Source organism: Lupinus angustifolius, chromosome LG08, assembly GCF_001865875.1.
Source record: "Lupinus angustifolius cultivar Tanjil chromosome LG08, LupAngTanjil_v1.0, whole genome shotgun sequence".
Taxonomy (NCBI): Eukaryota; Viridiplantae; Streptophyta; class Magnoliopsida; order Fabales; family Fabaceae; genus Lupinus; species Lupinus angustifolius.
The window spans coordinates 23,058,982-23,080,224 of record NC_032016.1 but is presented as its reverse complement, the minus strand read 5'-3'; the positions used below and the strand labels follow the sequence as shown (position 1 = coordinate 23,080,224).

Sequence of the window (21,243 nt, the reverse complement as noted above, 5' to 3'; positions counted from 1 at the left end):
TAATATAAAGTAATAATTCCTATTTTCAAGATTTTTTTTAATTAAATCACACTTTTTAATTTGACATCACAGAAAAGATAAACACCATGTATTATGTAAGATCAAAAGTTGAGGTTTAATCACTAAAAGTTACATTAATTAATTGGAAATGAAGGTCACCGTACCCAAATGGATTATTCTCTCGTCAAAAGTGCAAAATAATACCTTTATTAAAAGTCTCAATTTTATCTAATAAACTTTAAATATCAGATAAAATATCAATAAAAAGTTGATACTTAAATTTATATCATTAAAAAATATAATATTTTTCTGAGAACACCCGCTCAAATGTGAGTCAACGGTCATATAATACGGGTGAAAAGGCCCATCTAATAACTGCTGATTGGGCCCAACGGTGCGCAATGGCAACACTAGGAGATTACACCGCGCAAGTCTTGGGTTATAGAACAGATTTTATTATAAAAACACATAACTTGATAGAGATTTTGTTGATAATATTTTATAACAAAAATGATAAATATATTTTTGATAATTTTTTCAAGGCGTAAAAATTATTGATTGAAGTGAGTTTTATCTGTATTAACATAAGAGAAAAATGTATATCATCATACCAGGAGATAATTTATCTCCTCTAGCCAGTAAAAATGTAACATGTATGCTATTTTGTTTATTTTTAAAAATATTTTTATAGAAAATGATGAAACATGACACATGTCATGATTTCACTGGCAAGAGGAGATAACTTATTTCCTTATACCAGGAAATACTCCATACCCTTAACCTAATGCTCCACTTAACATGTATGCTAATGAAAGCATATATGACATGCATGAAAATAAAACAGTATTTGGGAACAGTTTTTATAATTTGGTACTATCCTTTTGGGCATATATTAAAAAGTTTTTCATAAGTAAATAAAGTTCATTAATAAGAGTATTAACATTACTCAACCAGAATACAATCAACCAATTAAATCAGGTTGAGAAAGACAAAAAAACCAAGTTAATAGACTAATTAATGAAGGTAACATTTATCCAAAACTGAAGTATGCACATACAAATTATAATCCATTGCTTATTTTCATTCATTCCATATCTCTTCCTTTTGCAATAATTGAATTGAAAATGAGATTTTACTTTTGCTAATATTTCTTCCTTGTGAACCTTTTGTCAAATGCTGTGTTATCAACATTTTCTCTGGAATCTCTTCAGCCTTTACCAATCCATTTTATGCCTTTCCCGTTTTCATTTTCTACATCATATTATTTTCTTCCCTGCTCTTGCTTCATCTTTTATATTCATTTTTGTAAATAAATCAAATGCTTACTAAGCTTGTTTCTAATTATGTATGCAGACCTTTGCACTATTAGTTCATGTTCCCCAGAGATGAAAACAATTGGTTTGTATGTTATGATTTTATTTTTGTAAATTTAGGTGCACATCTTGTACAATTATGCAAGCAATTTGTGCATTAAGAGCTATGCAATTAGCCAAATCAAAAATCAAAATAAATTTAGCAAGACTCCAGTAAATTATATAAGTATTTCAATTTATTCATATAATTTGTAATCACTTGGCACACATAGGAAAAGTTATAAATTCAATGGAAATTCAAGTTTCCAAAGACAAAAGCTATATGCTACTATTGCAAATTTGGATTCCAGAGCATGTATCACTTGAAAACATACTTAACAATCCCAGGAATGTGAACATTCAAGAAGTAGTCCTCCCAATCAATCATTTTTGGATCAAAGTAAAACAAATCCATCTCTACTCCACCTTGTCTTGCTGCTATCTGCAACTTCTCTGTGTTCATAGTATCAAATCTGTGCACAAAAACAAGCTTGTCTCAGTTATAATAACTATTAACTAATAATGAACATGTTACATTAGTATCTTGTCTTTGTTACTTACATGCCATTGAAGAAAATGTAAGGCCTGTAAAGTTCAACCAACCGCATCACAATATTGATCTTCCTATTGATGTCAAGGTACATTCCCTGAAAATACTGGCAGAATGCTGCATTCACTAGCTCTAGTCCCTATTCAATTGAAAACTAAGTAAGCACTTTCTGCTTATATTGCTTGGATAGAAAAATCTGATTCAGTTAATGTTAGGGGTTAGGAATATTGAAATAACCTTTAATGGAAGCAAGTAGCGAATGAACATATATCTTTGGAAGCTAGCCATGTTGTCCAAGACTGTAACTTTGCCAACTTTGATTGGTATTCCTTCCTTGTTAAGACATGGTTTTGCCATGAAATATCGGAAGCCGTAGTCTCGGAGATTGAGGTATCTGACTGGGTTTGCAACAGAGGAACCCACATGATATATTGTATCACAAGGCTGATTTGCATGAGCAACCATTGCAGCAAGTATTGCATTTACTACCATGTCAGCTGGTATCTGATTCAAACATTAGCATAAATTTCATATATTGGAGTGTGTAATTTATACAAAAAGTTTGGTTTAGAAGATAAGCGTCCGATTAGTTAATAGTAAAATCAACATATTCTTTCTTAATTAAGAAGATCAAGGGCTTCATTTGTTGACTTACCACATCAAAAACTGCCTTTAGATCAGCAAGGAAGCATGTTAATTTTCCTTTACCATAAGCAACAATTAAACTGTCTATGGTTCTGCAAGAATTACCAATATAAGAAAATGTGTTATATGCTTACATTTTCAATGACTTGGAAAGCAACATAAATGAACATATAGTAACATGAACATACATATATATATATATATAGTTAATGAAAAAATGGTGATTTACCTTACACCTTCAACCCAACCAGGAAATGGTTCTCTGTAAGTGCTGGTAACAATTGTAGGACGCACAATAACAACAGACATGTTTTCCTTTAATGTTCCTACAAGCATTTCTCCCATTGCCTTTGTAAAAACATATGTGTTTGGCCATCCATATACACTTGCTCTGATAATTTATCAACATATAACCAAACATATTCAAGGGGGTATCATAAGAAATTAAAATTTGGAAAATATTTCTAAATCTTTGAAGTGTGGAAGTGACATGAAAGTAGTAGATACTAACCTTTTCATGCCCAAGTCCTTCATGGCCATTTTAATTTCATCTTCTGTGGCTCCTTCATCTTGAAGCTGTTTCAACTTCTCCTGCACCACTTTCTTTTCCACATCAATGTCTAGCCCGGGTATTCCATTTAGTGACACACCCAATTGTAATGGATCTTCTACTATGAGTCCTCCTCTTTCACCACATACATATGCTGAAGGAATACAAATTATATTCAGAATTCTTAGCGAAGCTTGTTAGACAAAATGCTTAATTATATAACCATAGAGTGTTTTGTTTGCAAAAATCAGTTTATAGCTTATACATATAAGATTGTAGCTGAAAACTTGTAGCTTTTTAATAACTAATTTTATCTATATGGTGTGATAGCTAATTAAGTTAGAATACAACAATAACCAAATCTTTATCCCACTAAATGAGAGCGACTATATTGATTAAATAACACTATAATATTCTATTATAAATCATTTTTGTTGAGAAAGACACAATATTATATCAAGTTGGGTATACTAAATTAATGGAAGCAAGATGCAATAGTAGTTTTACAAAACTAGCTACAGTTTCATTTTTCAATAACTCTGAGCTTGAGAGTAAACTAACCGGTTGAAACGTGGACAAGCACCTTCAGTTTAACACATTTTTTGGCAAAGCTCAAGACATGCTTAGTTCCAAATGTATTTATACCCAATGCAACATCGTATCTGCATTTAATAATAAGAATTATCAAATAGAGCAAAAATATACAACATAACATTTTTAACTATAGAGAAATAAATAAGTAAATAACTTTGTAATGAAACATAACCACAAATATACGGGTTCTAAATATATGATCCCAGTATATACCTTTCATCAAAGTTAGTTGTTGCAGCTAAATTCACTATAACATCAATTCCATTGTAAATTTCTTCCTGTAGAACGGAGTCCTTCAAATCCAAGTCTTCTTGTGAAATGTCCCCAGGCAACAGAGTTAACTTTTCTAAGATAAAGGAATTGAATTTTGCACCAAGATTTTCCTTCAACAATCTAAATAGATCCTTTTGTATAATCTACATTAAAAAAATATAATAATTAATATATAGCAGATATGAGCCACAAACTGATTTACTCTACATAGTTATAGAACAAGAACAAGCGAAATGTTTGTTTACACTCCAAATATAATACACGTACAAAATGTTGTGTTTGATATATAAGTGTGATTTAATACTAATTAGTGAATATATACAAATTTAACTATGTAAGTGAGAGAGTAATGTTATTTCTACCAAATTAGCACATATGAACACATGCCTTTTTAGAAAAAATGAAAATAACAAGATATTTTAATTTTTTGATCAGAAAAAAAGAATTATTTATGAGAACTAGTACTCATATACCACATACAAAATTATAGTTTATTAATACATTTCTATGATCTAACCATAACCTATATGCAATATTTTAAATTAATGCTATAATTTCAATCATCACAACTATAATATTGAGACTGTATTAAGTGAGATGAGAATTACATGTCCCAATTCTTATCTCACTTTCTGTCCAACTAATTAAAAAATATTATTTAATTAAAAATAAAAATTATAAAAAGAGAAATCAATATTCTTATATTATTTTGTAAAATTTAATTGGCTAAGACATCGAAAACAAGTTTTCTTAAGATAAAAGATACTTGTTGCGTTGAGTTGAGGTGTTAGACCCTCCTAAGATGTGCAAACTAGTTGTACTTAAGTCTATAACATTTGTCATTTACCTCATTTTGCAATCTTCGAGTGGCAGATTCTGTATCTTTGGCTCTCAAAAGAAGATAAAGTTTCTTCACATTTGGTTGCACTCTCAGTACCTTCTCCACAAAAACTGCAAATTAAACAATACAAGGGCAGCATCAGTAATAAATATACTTTTGTCCAGGCATAATAAGTAAGCTTTGCAAAGAAAGTACTTTTAGCAAGGAAGCCAGTGGCACCAACGACCAAAACATTCTTGTCCTGAAGGAATTGGGTTATGCTTCCCAATTCCATTGGATGAAAAAAATGATAATCAGAGGGTGGATACAAAGATAACAAAGTAATTCTTCTTCACACAAAACAAGAAAAATACTTAGATGTGAGTGAAATGTAACGCCCCAAGTGTCAATACATTATATAGAGCAGAGGTTGATCCAATGATAACGCAATTTCCCATGTATAACAGTATGAGTTATGACACCTACATGCATGTGGTCCCAACTTTTCAGAGTGTGAACTGTGAATGTATAAATTAAGCTCAAGAAGTCTACTTTATCTTATTTTTCATAAGGATTTTTTATATTAAAAGATCAAGTAATAGGTGAAATCATTGTATATGCTCATGGTATAAAAGTTTTATAGACTCTCAATCATTATTAATTCTTTAAAAATGTAGTAATATCAATAAATGATGAATAATGTATATACAATAAAGGATTGTTATACCCAACAATAATATAACAACAAATTCAACACGACAGGAAATCTATATGTGCTTATGGCAATCCCATTATTAATCCATGCCATTATTGTAAAGTCAAAATACGGTGCATATGCCACGGTATTAAAAATGTAACAGACATCTCCCAACTGTTTTTTGAGCGTATTAAACCTACCCAGCTGCAAAATATTAAAGCTAGCATGTTGTCCTGCAATATTGTTGACTCCACATTCTGAATCTTGGGGTAAGTAGGGGACATTAGGGTAAAACAATTAATAACCACTGGTTAACAAAATAGTTGCATGATTGAAGTAGTTATATGACTAGTTATTTGATGCTACAACTAGAAGATTAATCATGTCATGCTTAGAGTAAAGGGATTAAATGGATGGAGCCTGGATTTTGTTTTCTTAACTGATTAACGGTGGTGCTTGAAAACTGGATAACCTGTATAAGTTTTCAGTGAATGCCGCCTTAGAAATTGTAAGTTCATTTTGTTTGAGTAAAAAACTATTTTTTTACCACAATTTTCAGCGTAATAATTTAATCCCTAAAAAGGTCTAAATAAATTTTCTAAGATATGAAATATGAGTAAATTAGCTATTTTTAATCCTTTTATGACAAATTTTTAGTCACCCTAGTCCTTGTTACAAACCACTTCACCTCACACCAACAAAACTTTGGTATAGTACTAGAAAGCCCTCATCACCAAGATAAATAAAAGGTAAAATTTTAATTTTTTATAGTGGTATTTGTTGGGAGAGATGTTCATACATAAAAAAAATTAATTTCTTACATGAGATATTTTTTGTAGTACTTTAGCCTTTAAAAATCTAGAGAACCAATTTTGATTTTCCATACTTCTAAAGAAAAAATTAGTACATGTGTAAATTCTGAAGGACAAAGATACTTTTAAATATATTTTTTATTAAAAATCCAAATTGGTCCGATCCCTAAACTATTTTGCATGACCAACTTTGGTCCTGAAAAAAAACATTCTCAAATTTCATTGCTAAACTTTTTGCATTACCAAATTTGGTCCCAAAAACATAGAACCCCTTAAATTTACTTCCATTAGACAATCGGTGCTTTAATTTTTTTCATGGTATTGACTAAACTATGTGAAGTCAAAATTTTCATGCACCAATTTATCCCAAAAAATCCAAATAAATTTGAAGGACCATTTATGACTTTATTTTTTAGGGACTAAATATTTTCATAAACAAAATTTTCAAGTACTATTTTTAGACTTTTTTGTTTGCAGAGATCAAATATGGTCTTTCATTAAATTCTGATACCAATTTGGGTCTTTTGTCTTAAATATGTATGTGGTTCCTTGACTATCTGATAAATTATAAATAGGTTCCTAAATCTGTAAATTTAGTGCGTTTATAATTGTAATTTAAAATTATTACAACTTTGGTCCCTAAAATTTAATTGGATTGCTAAACTTTTAAATATATTATAATAGAATCCCTAGTAAATAATTTTTAAATAATTTGTAACTGAATATATAATTATGGTACGTTTTTCCAACATGGTGTTTTTTTTTTGTGGAAAAATTCAAAGCCGCATATTTTGAAAATGAGTATAGTTGCATTGATTTGGGATTTTTAATATAAATAAACAAATTAAAATGATAACAGACTTACGCATTAAATTGATATAGTTGATAGAAGATGAATTGAAGATGGAGGGGTGGGATTTTGCACAAATGAAGCCGCAGTTGGGTTTGGATAATAATTCTTATATGTTTTACACTTTGTCGGTATTAAAAAATGTAACATGTGTTCCAATTCAAGTGGAATGAGGAGATAAGATGTCCATCTAAAATAGTATACTCATAGTTTCAAAAAATTATCATACCCCATATTCATATTTTGTTGATATAACCAAAGTTCTCATTATTATCACATGGAAAATAAACTAACATTGTATTGTGTTACTATTTTTCCTAATAAATACTGTTTTTAGGAGTCCAACATTTGATCTATCTAGATTTAGTTAAGTCTTATATTATTAGATTAACATGTTGTTGGTTCGATAAATATATGTTATCCCAAATAATATCTCATGCCAATAAAAATAAAATATGTTATTTAATTAAAATTTTTAAACATTAAATTTTTTATTATCATTGGACAAAGACAGATTTTGGGATAAGATTTTGTACTACATATCTCTATTATATTATTCCCCCATCCATCCCAATTAGTGTAAGGTAGCTTTCCACCTGCCTAGCCAGTTAAGAGTGTTCTTACATTCCTTGAACAGCTGAACTATATATTTTCCTGATGGAGTACGTATAACACGGTTAAACTTCATAAGTTAAAGTTCTTTCACGTCCAGGGCTCCATTTTCATTGCATAGAAGCATAACATATGAACTGTTTTTTTTACCTTAATTAGATTTCCCATCTGAGGGATATATATGTTGGCTCATTTATATTTAGCACAGAAGCTAAATGCTGCAAAGATACCCAATCCCAAGTTTATAACTCCCATCTAATATTCAGGCACTGAAGTAGCACCTAAAGTTTCACCAAATTTAGAATAAGATGTTATCTACTACCTACTCCACAAAAAATATGACTTTTGTAAAGATATGTTGTTCAATACCAAAGTCTATTTACAAATCAAAAAAAATTTCCCACCTGAAGTTAGATATATGTCATTTTAAATTATGGGTATTGCGTATAAAAAAAAAGTTACGGGTATTGCAAATATGTTCAAGTAGAGTATTGAGAAATGAAGTAGTATTAAAAAGTTAAGAAAATAGAACAATCAAACTTTGCCTATATGATATTACGTGAGTGTAAATGCATGCTTGAAAATGGGGTGATTGCCACAAATTAAAAAGGCAGAAGGAATTTATTTATGGTTGTGTTGTGACAGAAATCTTTGGTGGCTTGTTTATGTCAAGTTGTGAGATTGAGGCAAGATTTTAAAGAGTTAATAATCAGTACCTAGGTGTGTCCAATGATAAAGCAAGTTCTTTGAAGAGAGGTTACACTGAATAGTTAGGACTCAGGATCCAATTGAATGTAGATTACTGAAGCAACTAACCGTAACAATTACGACGGTACTGAAGCAGAAGCTCATCATAAATGTATTGTGATCAACTAACCGTAACAATTCAATGTGTTCAATCCATGTCATGGTAAGACTTTAGGGACCACATGGTTCATGGGAGAGACCAATATTAGTGTGGATGGTACCTGTGTAATAAATGAATTAAATTTAAAACAGTAATGAATAATTTTTTGGGTACTGTAATGATTATTCTCACTTTTAAATAATGAACTAATCTCTTATAGATTGTGTTGTGGCTGTCCCTGTCAATAACTACACTATTACACAACTAAAGCAATATCTTTTTTATCTGAGGATTTAAAATAATTGTAGATGTAGCTAATAAAAAGTGAAGAAACTAATAGATTAACTTGACATTATATCTTAATGGTGTTATATATTTAAATTAAGTCACTTATATGCACTCAAATTTATCTATTAGTATTTTTTGTCCACATATTACTTACACTTGAATTTAAAAGTATCTATCTAGACAATATTCTGAATGATTCTCCAAAAAATGTGTACATCCCAGAGTTTTACTTTGGCAGTAAAATCATTCACTGTTCCATAAAGGAACCACAGTTGATCCAATTATATTGACGGTAACTTATGTTGAGATGGTGTTAGGTATGAAGGAATATTGGTTGTGCAGTTAGTATAAAATGAGAAAATGAAGGGTCAATAGTAGCATTTTATTGTTTTTAAACTTTTAATCAATATGAGAACTACACCAGACCGTCTGACCAGTCTGACCGTTGACCGAATTTGAAAACAGCTTTGTCTTGCAGTCTTAACCAAATGAGAGTTGGATCGCTTTGAACTGGAGAAAATCCGGTCCGATCGTGATAAACCTGACTAAATCGGATTAACCCGAGAAGTAAACCGGACGGTTCACTTAAAACTAAGAAAAAATGGAACACTACTATAATATTTTGTTTTACTACGGTCCAAAAAGGTGATGTATTACTTGAATATATAATTATACATAATTTTTAATTATATAAAGTTTTACATTTATATATAACTATATATTTAAGATACAAATTATTAATTATGTATGAAATTACCCAGTTAGACCGGACGGTTTAACCGTTTAAACCAGTTAAACCTAATACAGAACCTCTCATGATTTGACGTCCAGCTCGGGTTTCACAATATTGCTTTTAATATTAATTATTCACTTTTACAAAATAAATAAATAGTTCATATGTATCATGCTCTAATTTAATCAACAAACATCTTTTATCCTAGACAATGTTAAAAATAACTATGTCTTACGCTAATGATAATAAAATTAAAATAAAAGATAATGAATATTGAATTTTTTTAATTGATATTATATATTTTTATTTGTGAAAGATATAATTTAGGATATAATTTGAAAATCAATCTCAATTTCGGGTCCTAGTTTACATGCATGTTAGAATATTCTTGGACCAGGTGAGTGTAAGGTGGGTTGTGGGTTGGGGCTTTTTCTTTCATGGAAACATGATATTTGAGAATGTTGATCAAAGTAAAACTTAACGATATTTTTAGTGAAAACTAAAGCAAAGGAATATTAACCTGCCTTCTCTTACTTTTAACCCAAAAAGGAAGAAATAAGGAGAAATAAAACAACACAATCAGATTTACCAAAAATAGAATAAGATTACAGGACCCAAACATATTTTATCCAACATAGAATATACGACATTGTGTACACTTTTTCAAAGTTTTGAAGCATATTTGACAACTAACTAACACCATTCTTATACCGCCCTTGACAAATAATAAATAACACCTATAATTTAATCCCCCTTAAGCACAATTTATAACTTCATTAAATTACCAGATTCAGTAAACAAATGAAAACTCTCTCTTTCTATATATTATATATATCCCACTTAGTAGTATCACTTGAAAATGTACTTTACTGCACCAGGGAGATGGGTGTTCAAAAAGTAATCATCCCAATTGATCACTTTGGGATCAAAGTAAAACAAATCTGTCTCCACCCCACCTTGTCTTGCTGAAATCCGCAACTTTTCAGTGTTCATATCATCAAATCTGCATGCCATAATGACATTATTTGTCTAAGTTTGTTTTCACATCATAGAGCATTGAATTTAGAAGTGTCTAATAATATATACTTACGCGCCCGTGAAGAATAAGTAAGGCTTGTAAAGATCCACCAACCGCATCACAATTTGTATCTTTCTGTTGAGATCAAGATAAGTTCCCTTGAAGTACTGGCAAAATGCAGTGTTGGCCAGGCCAAGTCCCTATTAAATGCAAAAGTTATCAACACCTATTATCTTTGATAAAAATTCCAATCAAAATTTATAGTGAGTAAATTCTCTTTATTTTTTGGATAAATCAATTTCATGAAAAAAGAGAGAAACCTTTAAGAGAAGAATGTAGCGAATGAACATATATCTGTGGAAGCTATCCATGTTGTTTAAGACAACACATTTGCCAACCTTGACAGGTTTTCCATCCTTGTTGATCCATGGTTTTGCAGTGAAATATGCGTAGCCATAGTCTTGTAATTCACCAAATCTCACTGGTTTTCTAACAGAGGAGGTAAGATGATATATAGTGTTACTAGGATAATTTGCATGAGTTACCATGGCCACCAACATTGCATTCACCACCATGTCAGCTGGTATCTGCTTATATTATATTAAATTGGTGATGTTAATTGACATAAGATTAGAATTTGATACTAAATCAAAACACGAGTAATGTTATATTTTGACACCAAACACTGATAAAGAAATGACAAGTGAGAAATGCTAAAGCTCAATCTTGTTATTTCATGAGTTCTTTTCTAAAAAGGAACATGTCAATATATTTGGGTTATTTTATATAAGAATGTTTGATGTCGATTGTGGATGTACCTATAACATTACTTTTGGAACAAGACAATAACATCAACTCACCACATCAATAAGTGCATTGGGATCTCCAAGGAAGCATGTTAGTTTTCCTTTTCCATAAGCTACAGCTAAACTATCAATGGTTCTGTAACAAGCACAAGAGATTTTTATGAGCCCAAATTTTCACGTTCAAATTTGGCTTTGTTATTCAAACTTTACTATTTTTAATTTCTTTTCAAAATTAACATACACAATACCAACAAATGTTTTAAATTGCAGCCCCCAAAATGCAACGAATGTTTTAAATTGAGGTATCCTATCACAACAAATGTTGCTCCGTGAAATTGAATCCTCAACCTTGGGAATCCAATGAGACTTTACATTAATAGACCAACGTCTTATTGGTTACTATCACGGTAAACGACAAATTAATTGTAACTAAGATTTACCTTATACCTTCAACCCAACCAGGGAAAGGTTCTTTGAATGTACTAGTAACTATGGAAGGACGAACAATAACAATAGACAAGTTTCCTCTCAGTTTTTCCACAAGCATTTCTCCCATTGCCTTTGTAAATACATATGTGTTTGGCCATCCATACTTCTTTGCCCTGATATAAGTAATACAATACACAATTATTTCAACTTTTTGGCTTTAAATATTTATCCAATACAAACAATTGTTGTGGTAATTGGTCCTACTATAAGTAGTAATCAGGTTACACCACATCATAAAGAAAACGTAAAATTAGAATAAAGTTATTGGTTTTGGACTCCAATATAAGAAGGGTTGTCTAACTTTATTAAAGTTCAGCCTATGGCTGCATGGAGGTAAATGTATTGTTATTTTCGTTTAAGCCAAACATAAAATCAAGACTTAACGTTGCCGGTTTCTTGATTGATATTGTCTTAGTCTAGTATTCTATGTAATTTTCTAAATACATCATCCTCTAGATAATTCCTCAAAACTATAAGTAAGAAGTTGAGCTATCCATAATTCCTCAAGACTATAATTTTTTTTATATATTCATCAACTAAAATGTAACATTTTACAAAATTTCTACTATATCTGGAGAAGAGGAAGCTTGTGGACTAAATATTTTTACATCTAAAGATAGATTGTAAAGAAATTGAGGATAGTTAGTTCAATTTCTTTGCAATATATTAACATGTAATTACTTAATTCCATGAAATTTCTCTTTTTTGAGTAGAAATCTAGAAAGTGGTATGTACTTATCGAATAATTTAGCAATGGAAAAAAATATAATGCTTAAAATTGGATATAAATGCCTTTTTTGAAATCATACTCTCAAGATTATTATTTATAACAACCGAATTGAAAATTAGACTTTAAAAATTGGGTAAGCTAAATAACCATTTTAAAATTAGATTTTCAAAATCGGTATAATGAAGAACCGATTAAAAAATATCTAAATTGGTGTACACCGAATGAGTTTTTGGTTCTACCAATAAAATCTTTTCAATATGTAGATTGAACTTTGACATAATACTTAAAAAACTAAACTATCTCCTAATTGAGTTGAATTTTGTTGGCTAAATTTTATTTTATTGATCACAATAGCTGATTGTTTAGATTTGCTGCACGTTTTGTTGAGTTATGGTAATTAACTGAATCAATCCCAAAATTTGTTAGATCTAACAAACAAAACGTCACAGGTTCCATATTTGTCACGCAGTCACCTAAACAAAGTTGAATTCACTTAAATAGAGTAGACTTATCACGATGCACTAGGAATATATATTTAACTATAGATGCTTGGGAAGAAAATGAGAAGATATATAAATAACTAAGGAAAGAAAAACGTAAATGTTTAGTAATAATAACATATACATATTTTCACAAACCTGGTAATACCCAAGTCCTTCATCACCATTTTAATTTCCTTCTCTGTGGCACCCTGCTTTTGTAACTCACCTAATTTGTCAAGCACCACTTTCTCTTCTACATCGATGTCTAATCCAGGCACTCCATTTAGTGAATCAACCACATGATATGGCTTCTCTAATATTAGTCCTTCTCCCTCACCACATACATAAGCTGTAATTTAAGGTATAACAATATCATTATTGCATGTTCTAATTACATCAATATTGGGCTAATGCTTTCCCTAAGTTTCCCTAATTGAGTACTAACTAACCTGTTGAGACATGCACAAGCACTTTGAGTTTGGTACATTTTTTGGCGAAGTCGATTATATACTTAACTCCAAAGGTATTTAGGCCCAAGGATATATCATACCTGCATGCAAGTATTTAATTAAGGAATAAAACAAAAGGAACATTAAAAATATAATATGATGACTAATAGATTTATTAAGCTGTTTATTTATATGTGAGTATATTTAATTACCTTTCATCAAAGTTAGTGGTAGCTGCTAAATTAATAATAACATCTGTTTGATTGTAAATCTCTTCCCTTAGAATGAAATCTTCCAAACCCAAGTCTTGACGAGAAATGTCTCCAGGCACGAGTGTCAACTTTTCGGAAAGGAAGGAATTGAAATTTGGACCTACTTTTTCCTTTAGCAATCTAAATAAGTCCTTCCCTATGATCTACACACCATAATAATTATATTTAGACCATTTAGTACATGAATTTAATATGTATACACTGATTGACAATGTAAATGTTTTTTACAGTCAATCACCCAACATTAATTTATAAATTACTATTAACTCTCAAACAAAAATAATACAAATCAATAATGGATGATGTGTTGACAGTGTAAAAAATATGTACATGATTGAGAGAAAAAGAAAGTCCGACTGCTTCTTAAATCATAATTATGATATCTTTAATGCTTAATCATAACTTTGGGGCTGGGATCCGTACCAGGATATGAAACTAAGATTGTTTTCATGATTTATACATTTTTATTAAAAAATAATTTAAAATCTATAATGTTAAAAGAAATTAAAATACACATGTCATAATCTCCTCCATAGTAGTTTCATAACTTTGATATCAAAACTCAATTATAAATCAAATAATAACTAAAATAATATTTTACTAAGTTAAGGTAAAATTCAGTTTTCGCGCAGAAGTTGTAAACCAATGATGCACTTAATAATCTGAAAATCAGCAATGCTAGCAATACATTTTAGTTTTACTTTAATATGAGAGTACGATGTGTAATAGAATAAATCAAATATATTAAAAATACTGCAGCATTCATCTTTTAATTTTTTTCATCTCGAATGATATACCTACATTAATTTAAATATCGGATGTCTCACATTATTTGTGCAGTGTCATTACTCCTTCTAAGAGTATACTTGTTTGTTCGATGAAAATGCAAATATCTAATTTTGTCTCCTCTATTTTTTTTTAATTAAATTAAAAATAAATATTACAGTTAACAAAAAAGTATTATAAGGTAAAAAAGAGCATTCCTATTATTTTTGGTTCGGTGATCATGTCCTCCAAATTGGGGATAAAAAAGTTTTATACGGTTAAGTCAGAGAATAATTTTTTTTTTGGCGCAATTTTTTCCATCCACAACACTCGAACCCAGGTTCTTGCTTAAGGGGAATCAAACATGTACTACTTGAACCAACGCCCGTTGGTTAAGTCAGAGAATATAGTGACGCCTAAAAATTATTTAAAAGATAGAAATATCATTTTTCCTTCCTCTTAAATTGCATAATTAATGACCCATGAAAAATCAGGTAGTGTTAAAAATATATTATTAGATATTTAAGTGAAATAATTTAATTCTAAACCAATAAGACGGAGCAACATAAATAAATCAAAAATAGAAAGATTTATGTAAATATATATATATATATATATATATATATATATAGCTATTAAAATTTTAACAATATATTAAATATTAAATTTTAATTAAAATTTAACCATTAATTATAATACAAAAAAATTATAAATACACATGTCTTTAAAGAATTAATTATACACATAAGTTATTATTACACTAAGACATATAATTTGTTTAAGAGTGTAATATCTATTATATCATTTACCATCATTCTTATTATATATTTTTAAAAAATCAATTATAATGTATAAAACTTTTAAGTATAAATTTGTCCTGTAAGCTTAAATAAGGTAAAAGAATTGCCATGAACAACAATTAAGAATATATTGAAAGAAAAGGCATAGTGACAAAACAGAATCGGCTTTTTAATTAAGCAAAAGCACAAATTGAATTTGTTCTACCTCATTGTGTAAGCGATGAGTAGCAGATTTGGTATCAGCAGCTCTTAAAAGAAGATAAAGCTTCTTAACATTTGGCTGAACCCTCAATATCTTCTCCAACAAAACTGTGAAGTAAACAAGTACAATTAAGACATCACCAATATATAATATCTAATGCAAAGTGCACCATCTGAATATGATGAAAGAAGAAGAGATAAGGAATAAAGGGAGTATACTTTTGGCTAGAAAACCAGTGGCACCAGTAATTAAAATGGACTTGTCTTCAAGGAAGTGGAGTATGCTTCCCAACTCCATTGGAGAAAAAGTGTGTAAAAAACAAAATTAATGAGAGAGGGAAGAGAAATATTGCTGCCTTTTTCAGAGGGAAATTATACAAACACAATGGAAATTTTAGTTTCATATGGGCACATCTAGATATATAAGCAAAGAAATGAATGAGTTGGGTACAATTATGAGAAAAGGATTGTACACAACAACTCTGTTGGTGACATTTTTATTAATTACCTTCTTTTAGGCAGACGAAATGAAGATAATATCTATGCATTTTTAGTATAAAGATTTATATACATTCAATTTATCATTCGTCACTATTTGAATTATTTTTTCGAGGAGTCATGGTAATTAAATATGAGCAATGAATAATATAATGACAGTATATAAAACTTATATATTATACCGATAAATACATTTTTTTTTCTCATAATTAATAGCCTATAATTTAGTTTGATTTCTGACGTGTTTTGTGGTTGAGGAATGTTGGTAGAACTTTATCTAAAAAAGAAAAAATCATTTTAAAACTTCTGGAGCGTATCATCCTAAAAAATCTCAATACATATAAATATAAATTCCACTACTCTTCTTCTTACGTAACATTTGAAGTGTTTTTTCTCTTTAATATTAGAGATAATTATTTTCCTTTTCACAACCCTACATAATAAGTTGACCTAAAACACGCAATCAGCAATGGTGACTATGCCATGATCCCATAACGCGGGAAAGTTGTATCTCAACTGTTCCACGGACGACTCAAACGGGTCAACTTTGCAAATATTAATGCTGAACTCATCATAGTTTTGCATACATGCATTTTACTATTTGTCAGTGTAACATTATTCAAGTACACTTATCTGCACATGTTCAGTTTAAATTTGCATAGTTAGTATAGTTTCATTAATGTTATTTTCCATTCGTTTTCCACAAGCCTAACACTTGAAGATAATTCAGTTACTTCAATATATACTGACTAAATTAAACTTGGAATTAAATAAAGTATAAAAAGGTCATTTGATTCATATAACGTACATATTCACTTCCCCTTAAACAAAAGTCTGAGCATGAATCCCCAACATGGCAATAGTATTACATTCCATAATCCAACCTCTCTACTGTGGACTGAATAAGTACAAATTTTTTATTTTAAAGTTTTGAATAATTTATCACATTTTAATGCATATTTACTATTTCAATTTTCTTAACAATATATATAGACGCTAACCATCAATTAGAAGAACTCAGCAAATGTAATCTTCCAAGTTTTATTACTTTTACTATTTTCTTGCAAATATCGATCAGCTTAGAAGTTAACCGTAGTATAATTGTATTTTAGTACTTCCATATGCGGCGATGTTTAAGTAAAACTCGTGTCAAATACTAGCATAATTTTATTGTGCTGTGTATAGATTAGTGGAATAACCAATACCCACATAAACTTATTCATACAATGACAAGTTATTTTCTGTAAAATGTACCTAAAATGTGACGAATAATATCATGAGATCATGACTCAAGCAGCGAGAGTTCAAATCCTTCTTTGTTACCTTAACCCTATATTGGAAAGATGACTACATACTTTCATTGACACAACTCTTACGGGATATTAGTAGAGTAATAATAACAGTATAACACCAATTGTCGAGGTACGCAAGATCGCAATACAACAGACAATTATGTACTCATAGAAAGTGATAATAAATATTAAACAGAAAAAGAAAATGAAAGCTAGGTTGTTATCGGTTTGGCCAGATTATTGTTATTTTAACTTAAACACGCCAATAAATGCATTAATTTATAAGGCTTTTGTTATATTTTCAGAAAAAAAAAACAAAATGAGAAATGTTTAATTCCTAAAAGCGATATTTATTGGAAGAAATAGTTACACACTTAAAAAATATTTGAATCCTCGATATTTTTACTACTTTATACTTTTAAACCCTATATATATATATATGTGTGAAGGGGAATCTATTTACACTTATTTTAAGTTATACTAATTACACTAAATCTCATTAATTCATTTTTATAGATCTAACAGATCAAATGAGTTAAACTCAAAAGTTATTTAAGATTTCTTTTTTCTCTATCATCACTTATTATACTCACTCATTTAGTCTATTAAATCTATAAAAATAAATAGCTAAAATTGAATATAATTAATGTAACTTTAAAAAGATGTAAACCAATTTTTCCTCCCATGCGATGGTAACTCATAAATGCGTCAAATTAATAGAAGCGTGGGCCTGAAAGCGCTGGCACATTATATTGGCCGTTTTTAGTGGTCGTATATTGTCATCACGTGGGAAGTTGTTGCTGGGAAGACACATCTTGTGCAAGATTAAATTAACTTTAGCAAAAATATAATTCAAATTAAACATTCTTTGCTATATAAAAAAACCCTGATAATACTATCCAAATTTCAGTAAATATGAACAAAAAGCTCCACCTAATCTGCTAGAAGTAGATATTATATTATCTAACATTAATTTACATTATTTTGTATTAAGAATCAATAATAATTAAATATGAATAATATTGTGAAATCTGAGTCGGATGTCAAACTGGAAGATGCCTCGTATTAGGTTTAATCGGTTTAAATGGTTAAATTGTTTGGTTTGACTGGTGATTGTATAAATAATTAATAATTTTATCTATAATATATAATTATATACAAATGTAAACTTTTATATAATTACATTGAAGTAACGTATCTTCATCTTTTCTTCGTTCTGGAGTAAAACACAAAATATTAGAGTAATATTCCATTTTTTAATTTTTAAGTGAATTGTCCGGTTTAATCTGGTTTAACCGGGTTTAACATAGTCGGACTAAAATTTTCCCGGTTCAAAGCGATCTAACCCTCACTCAGTTAAAACAGTTAACCGAAGTGATTTTCAAGAATTATTTAGTACAGGTTCTCACAATACTGAGTAAAAGGGCATAAAACTCATTGTTAGTCTTTTACACTATATATCACATGAATTTTGGACAAGCTTATTAATGTGCAGTTAAGATTTTGTTCACACCAGAATAGGAAAGGCTGAATGCTTTGAATCTCGTTTATGACTATTATTATGGATTTAATATGTATACATTAATTATTTTTACAATATTAGCAAATCATCTTCATTTATGTGTTAATAATCATTGACTCTTAAATAAAAATAATACAAATCAATGATAAATAATATGATGATAATTTAATTTTTTTACACTAACAGTGTACAGATTTTAAATTCTATTAATAATATTATTATTGACCTTGTAATGTTACCGTTACTAGTGTTAGAAATTATATCGTGGTTGCAATTGTGGTTAAATACTTAAATCTATTACATTTTCCATTCCAGCCCATAATATTAAGGTTGAGTTTCCAATATTTCAATTATAATCAATGTTTAAAACCTAGAAGGATCATACATATATGATTGTAATGTAAAACGGTAGAAATAAATGTCTGGATGAGAGCAGCCATAACCCCTTATAGTATATCTTATAAAAACAAAATTGTAAATCTATGTTCCATACCGTGTTAAAAGGGGAACACATAGTATCTTATGCGACAAACATTTAATTATTTCATTTTTAATTTAACATTGACAATATCTTTTAAAACAACAAATCTAACCCGTTAAAAGAGTTAGGTATATACTAAGGGCACCTGCTTAGATAAGGATAAGGATATACTGTTTCAAATCAATCATATTATGTTATGTAATTAAAAAAATTAAATATTTATAATTTTATCAATTTTTATTTTATTGTGATTAGTTAAAGATAAGTTCCGGACAGCATATCCTCATATCCGTAGACAATGATAGATATGTTAACTATCGGTTGTATAACCACCACGTTTAAGTTTTTTATTCTTGTTTTTTTGCATCTATACGACTATCTATCTAAGATTAATCTCTTTCTAGTTTTACATATATATCAACGTTTTGCCCGGATGACAAATTTAACATGGAAATATATATTTTTAGGAGTTTGAGCTACTGTTTTCCACTATTATGAACTCTGAATATCTGATCAAAGAAATAGTATAATGTGATGAAAGAAAGGAGTGTATTATTTAATTTAAAAAATGGATATAAAGGGAAATGGAAACCTTCCCATCTATGCTAAACTTGTATATGTATGATTAGTGTTATATATGGTCGATTTTAAACCCGGATAATGTTAATGTTAAAATAAAGATTAAACAATGACCAACTTAAAACTTTGTCCATAATTCTATTATATAGATCAATGATAATACTAAAAGTGATATAAAATACCACAAACACAAAAGCAAGTGACACTCAATTCTCTGAGATATAGATAACTTGTATCTCAGAATATATAAACTTTGACAAAAAGTGTCTTTGCTATTTCTTGTTGCTAGCGATGAAAAAATAACCGTTTAGTCGTGTGAGACAAAATAAATGTTCACTTCTCAAAGTTACCCTCAACTCATTTCTTTCTCTTTTAGTGTAATTAATCATCACTAGAATGACTTAAGTTAAATGAAAGTGGAATATTAGATTTTTCTTTCTAATTAAGTAATATTTAATTAAATAGAGACATAAAGTGCGATAATAATGAGAACATATCGAATTCGTTCACAGAATTATATTGCACTACTAGGCTGAGATTGCGTTTTAGTATCTAGGACAAGTCAGAATTAGATTGCGTAGATTATTCAACACTTAATAAAACGCAAATATCTACTAAGTCAACTAATTTCTTTGATTTAAATATGCAGAAATAAACGCTCAACGCTCATCCACCTTTGTATTTTGCTTTCGCTTTTTCAACAACCCTTCGTATTGCCTCTCCCTTTCATTGAATTTTAATTTTATTTTAGGTTTAAAATGTTTCGAATCCTTATATAAATAGGGATAATTTTTTAATAGGTTCCAATAAATATTATTATTGCTTTAGATCCTTGTAATTTCAAAATCTTTATCATCCATTCTCTCCCCATGCAGCCCAATGTAATTAGGACATGCTCTATAGTACAATAAATAAGAAATAAGTGTGATCATTTAAACAAAAAATGTGACAAATGCAATTAAGTTAAACAAAATATAATATATTGTGGAGACAAGTCCAAATAATATGAGTCATTATTTCTTTATTATTTTGGTTCGTTATACTATATTATAAGAGCGATTTAAACAATATTTCTTTAGAATTGTTGATGCATTTTGTAACAAAAAATAATAAAGATACATTGATTTATATATTATTTAGACTTGTCAACACAATATATCATATTTTGTTTAACTTAATTACATTTATTACATTTTTTGTTTAAAAAATTACACTTATTTCTTGTGCAGGTATAGA

At 29.3% G+C, this 21,243-nt stretch overlaps 2 protein-coding genes across 2 annotated transcripts; both read right to left on the bottom strand.

The window, feature by feature from the left end:
* Window positions 1,526–5,194, bottom strand: LOC109355276 (fatty acyl-CoA reductase 3-like). The gene is made up of 10 exons (XM_019598343.1): window positions 5,001–5,194; window positions 4,812–4,915; window positions 3,905–4,107; window positions 3,659–3,759; window positions 3,059–3,251; window positions 2,777–2,938; window positions 2,558–2,639; window positions 2,140–2,406; window positions 1,914–2,041; window positions 1,526–1,825 (listed from the first exon to the last, which is right to left on the bottom strand). Exons 1-10 carry the CDS (start codon window positions 5,077–5,079, stop codon window positions 1,672–1,674), a joined length of 1,473 nt encoding a protein of 490 aa, XP_019453888.1. The 5' UTR covers window positions 5,080–5,194; the 3' UTR covers window positions 1,526–1,671.
* On the bottom strand, window positions 10,226–16,125 carry LOC109355277 (alcohol-forming fatty acyl-CoA reductase-like). Its single transcript, XM_019598344.1, has 10 exons — window positions 15,855–16,125; window positions 15,640–15,743; window positions 13,810–14,012; window positions 13,598–13,698; window positions 13,305–13,497; window positions 11,888–12,049; window positions 11,502–11,583; window positions 10,962–11,228; window positions 10,714–10,841; window positions 10,226–10,626 (listed from the first exon to the last, which is right to left on the bottom strand). The coding sequence occupies exons 1-10, from the start codon at window positions 15,931–15,933 to the stop codon at window positions 10,473–10,475; spliced, it is 1,473 nt and encodes a 490-aa protein (XP_019453889.1). The 5' UTR covers window positions 15,934–16,125; the 3' UTR covers window positions 10,226–10,472.

What these genes read in the sequence shown, in the direction of transcription:
- LOC109355277 (XM_019598344.1), bottom strand. Translation starts at nt 15,933, where the DNA reads ATGGAGTTGGGAAGCATACTCCACTTCCTTGAAGACAAGTCCATTTTA. An exon ending in CACTGGTTTTCTAGCCAAAA is followed by an intron (nt 15,744 to 15,854) that starts GTATACTCCCTT and finishes TTTACTTCACAG; the next exon opens with TTTTGTTGGAGAAGATATTG. An exon ending in CTCATCGCTTACACAATGAG is followed by an intron (nt 14,013 to 15,639) that starts GTAGAACAAATT and finishes TATGGTGTGTAG; the next exon opens with ATCATAGGGAAGGACTTATT.
- LOC109355276 (XM_019598343.1), bottom strand. Translation starts at nt 5,079, where the DNA reads ATGGAATTGGGAAGCATAACCCAATTCCTTCAGGACAAGAATGTTTTG. An exon ending in GCTACTTGCTTCCATTAAAG is followed by an intron (nt 2,042 to 2,139) that starts GTTATTTCAATA and finishes TCAATTGAATAG; the next exon opens with GGACTAGAGCTAGTGAATGC. An exon ending in TACATTTTCTTCAATGGCAT is followed by an intron (nt 1,826 to 1,913) that starts GTAAGTAACAAA and finishes TTTTGTGCACAG; the next exon opens with ATTTGATACTATGAACACAG.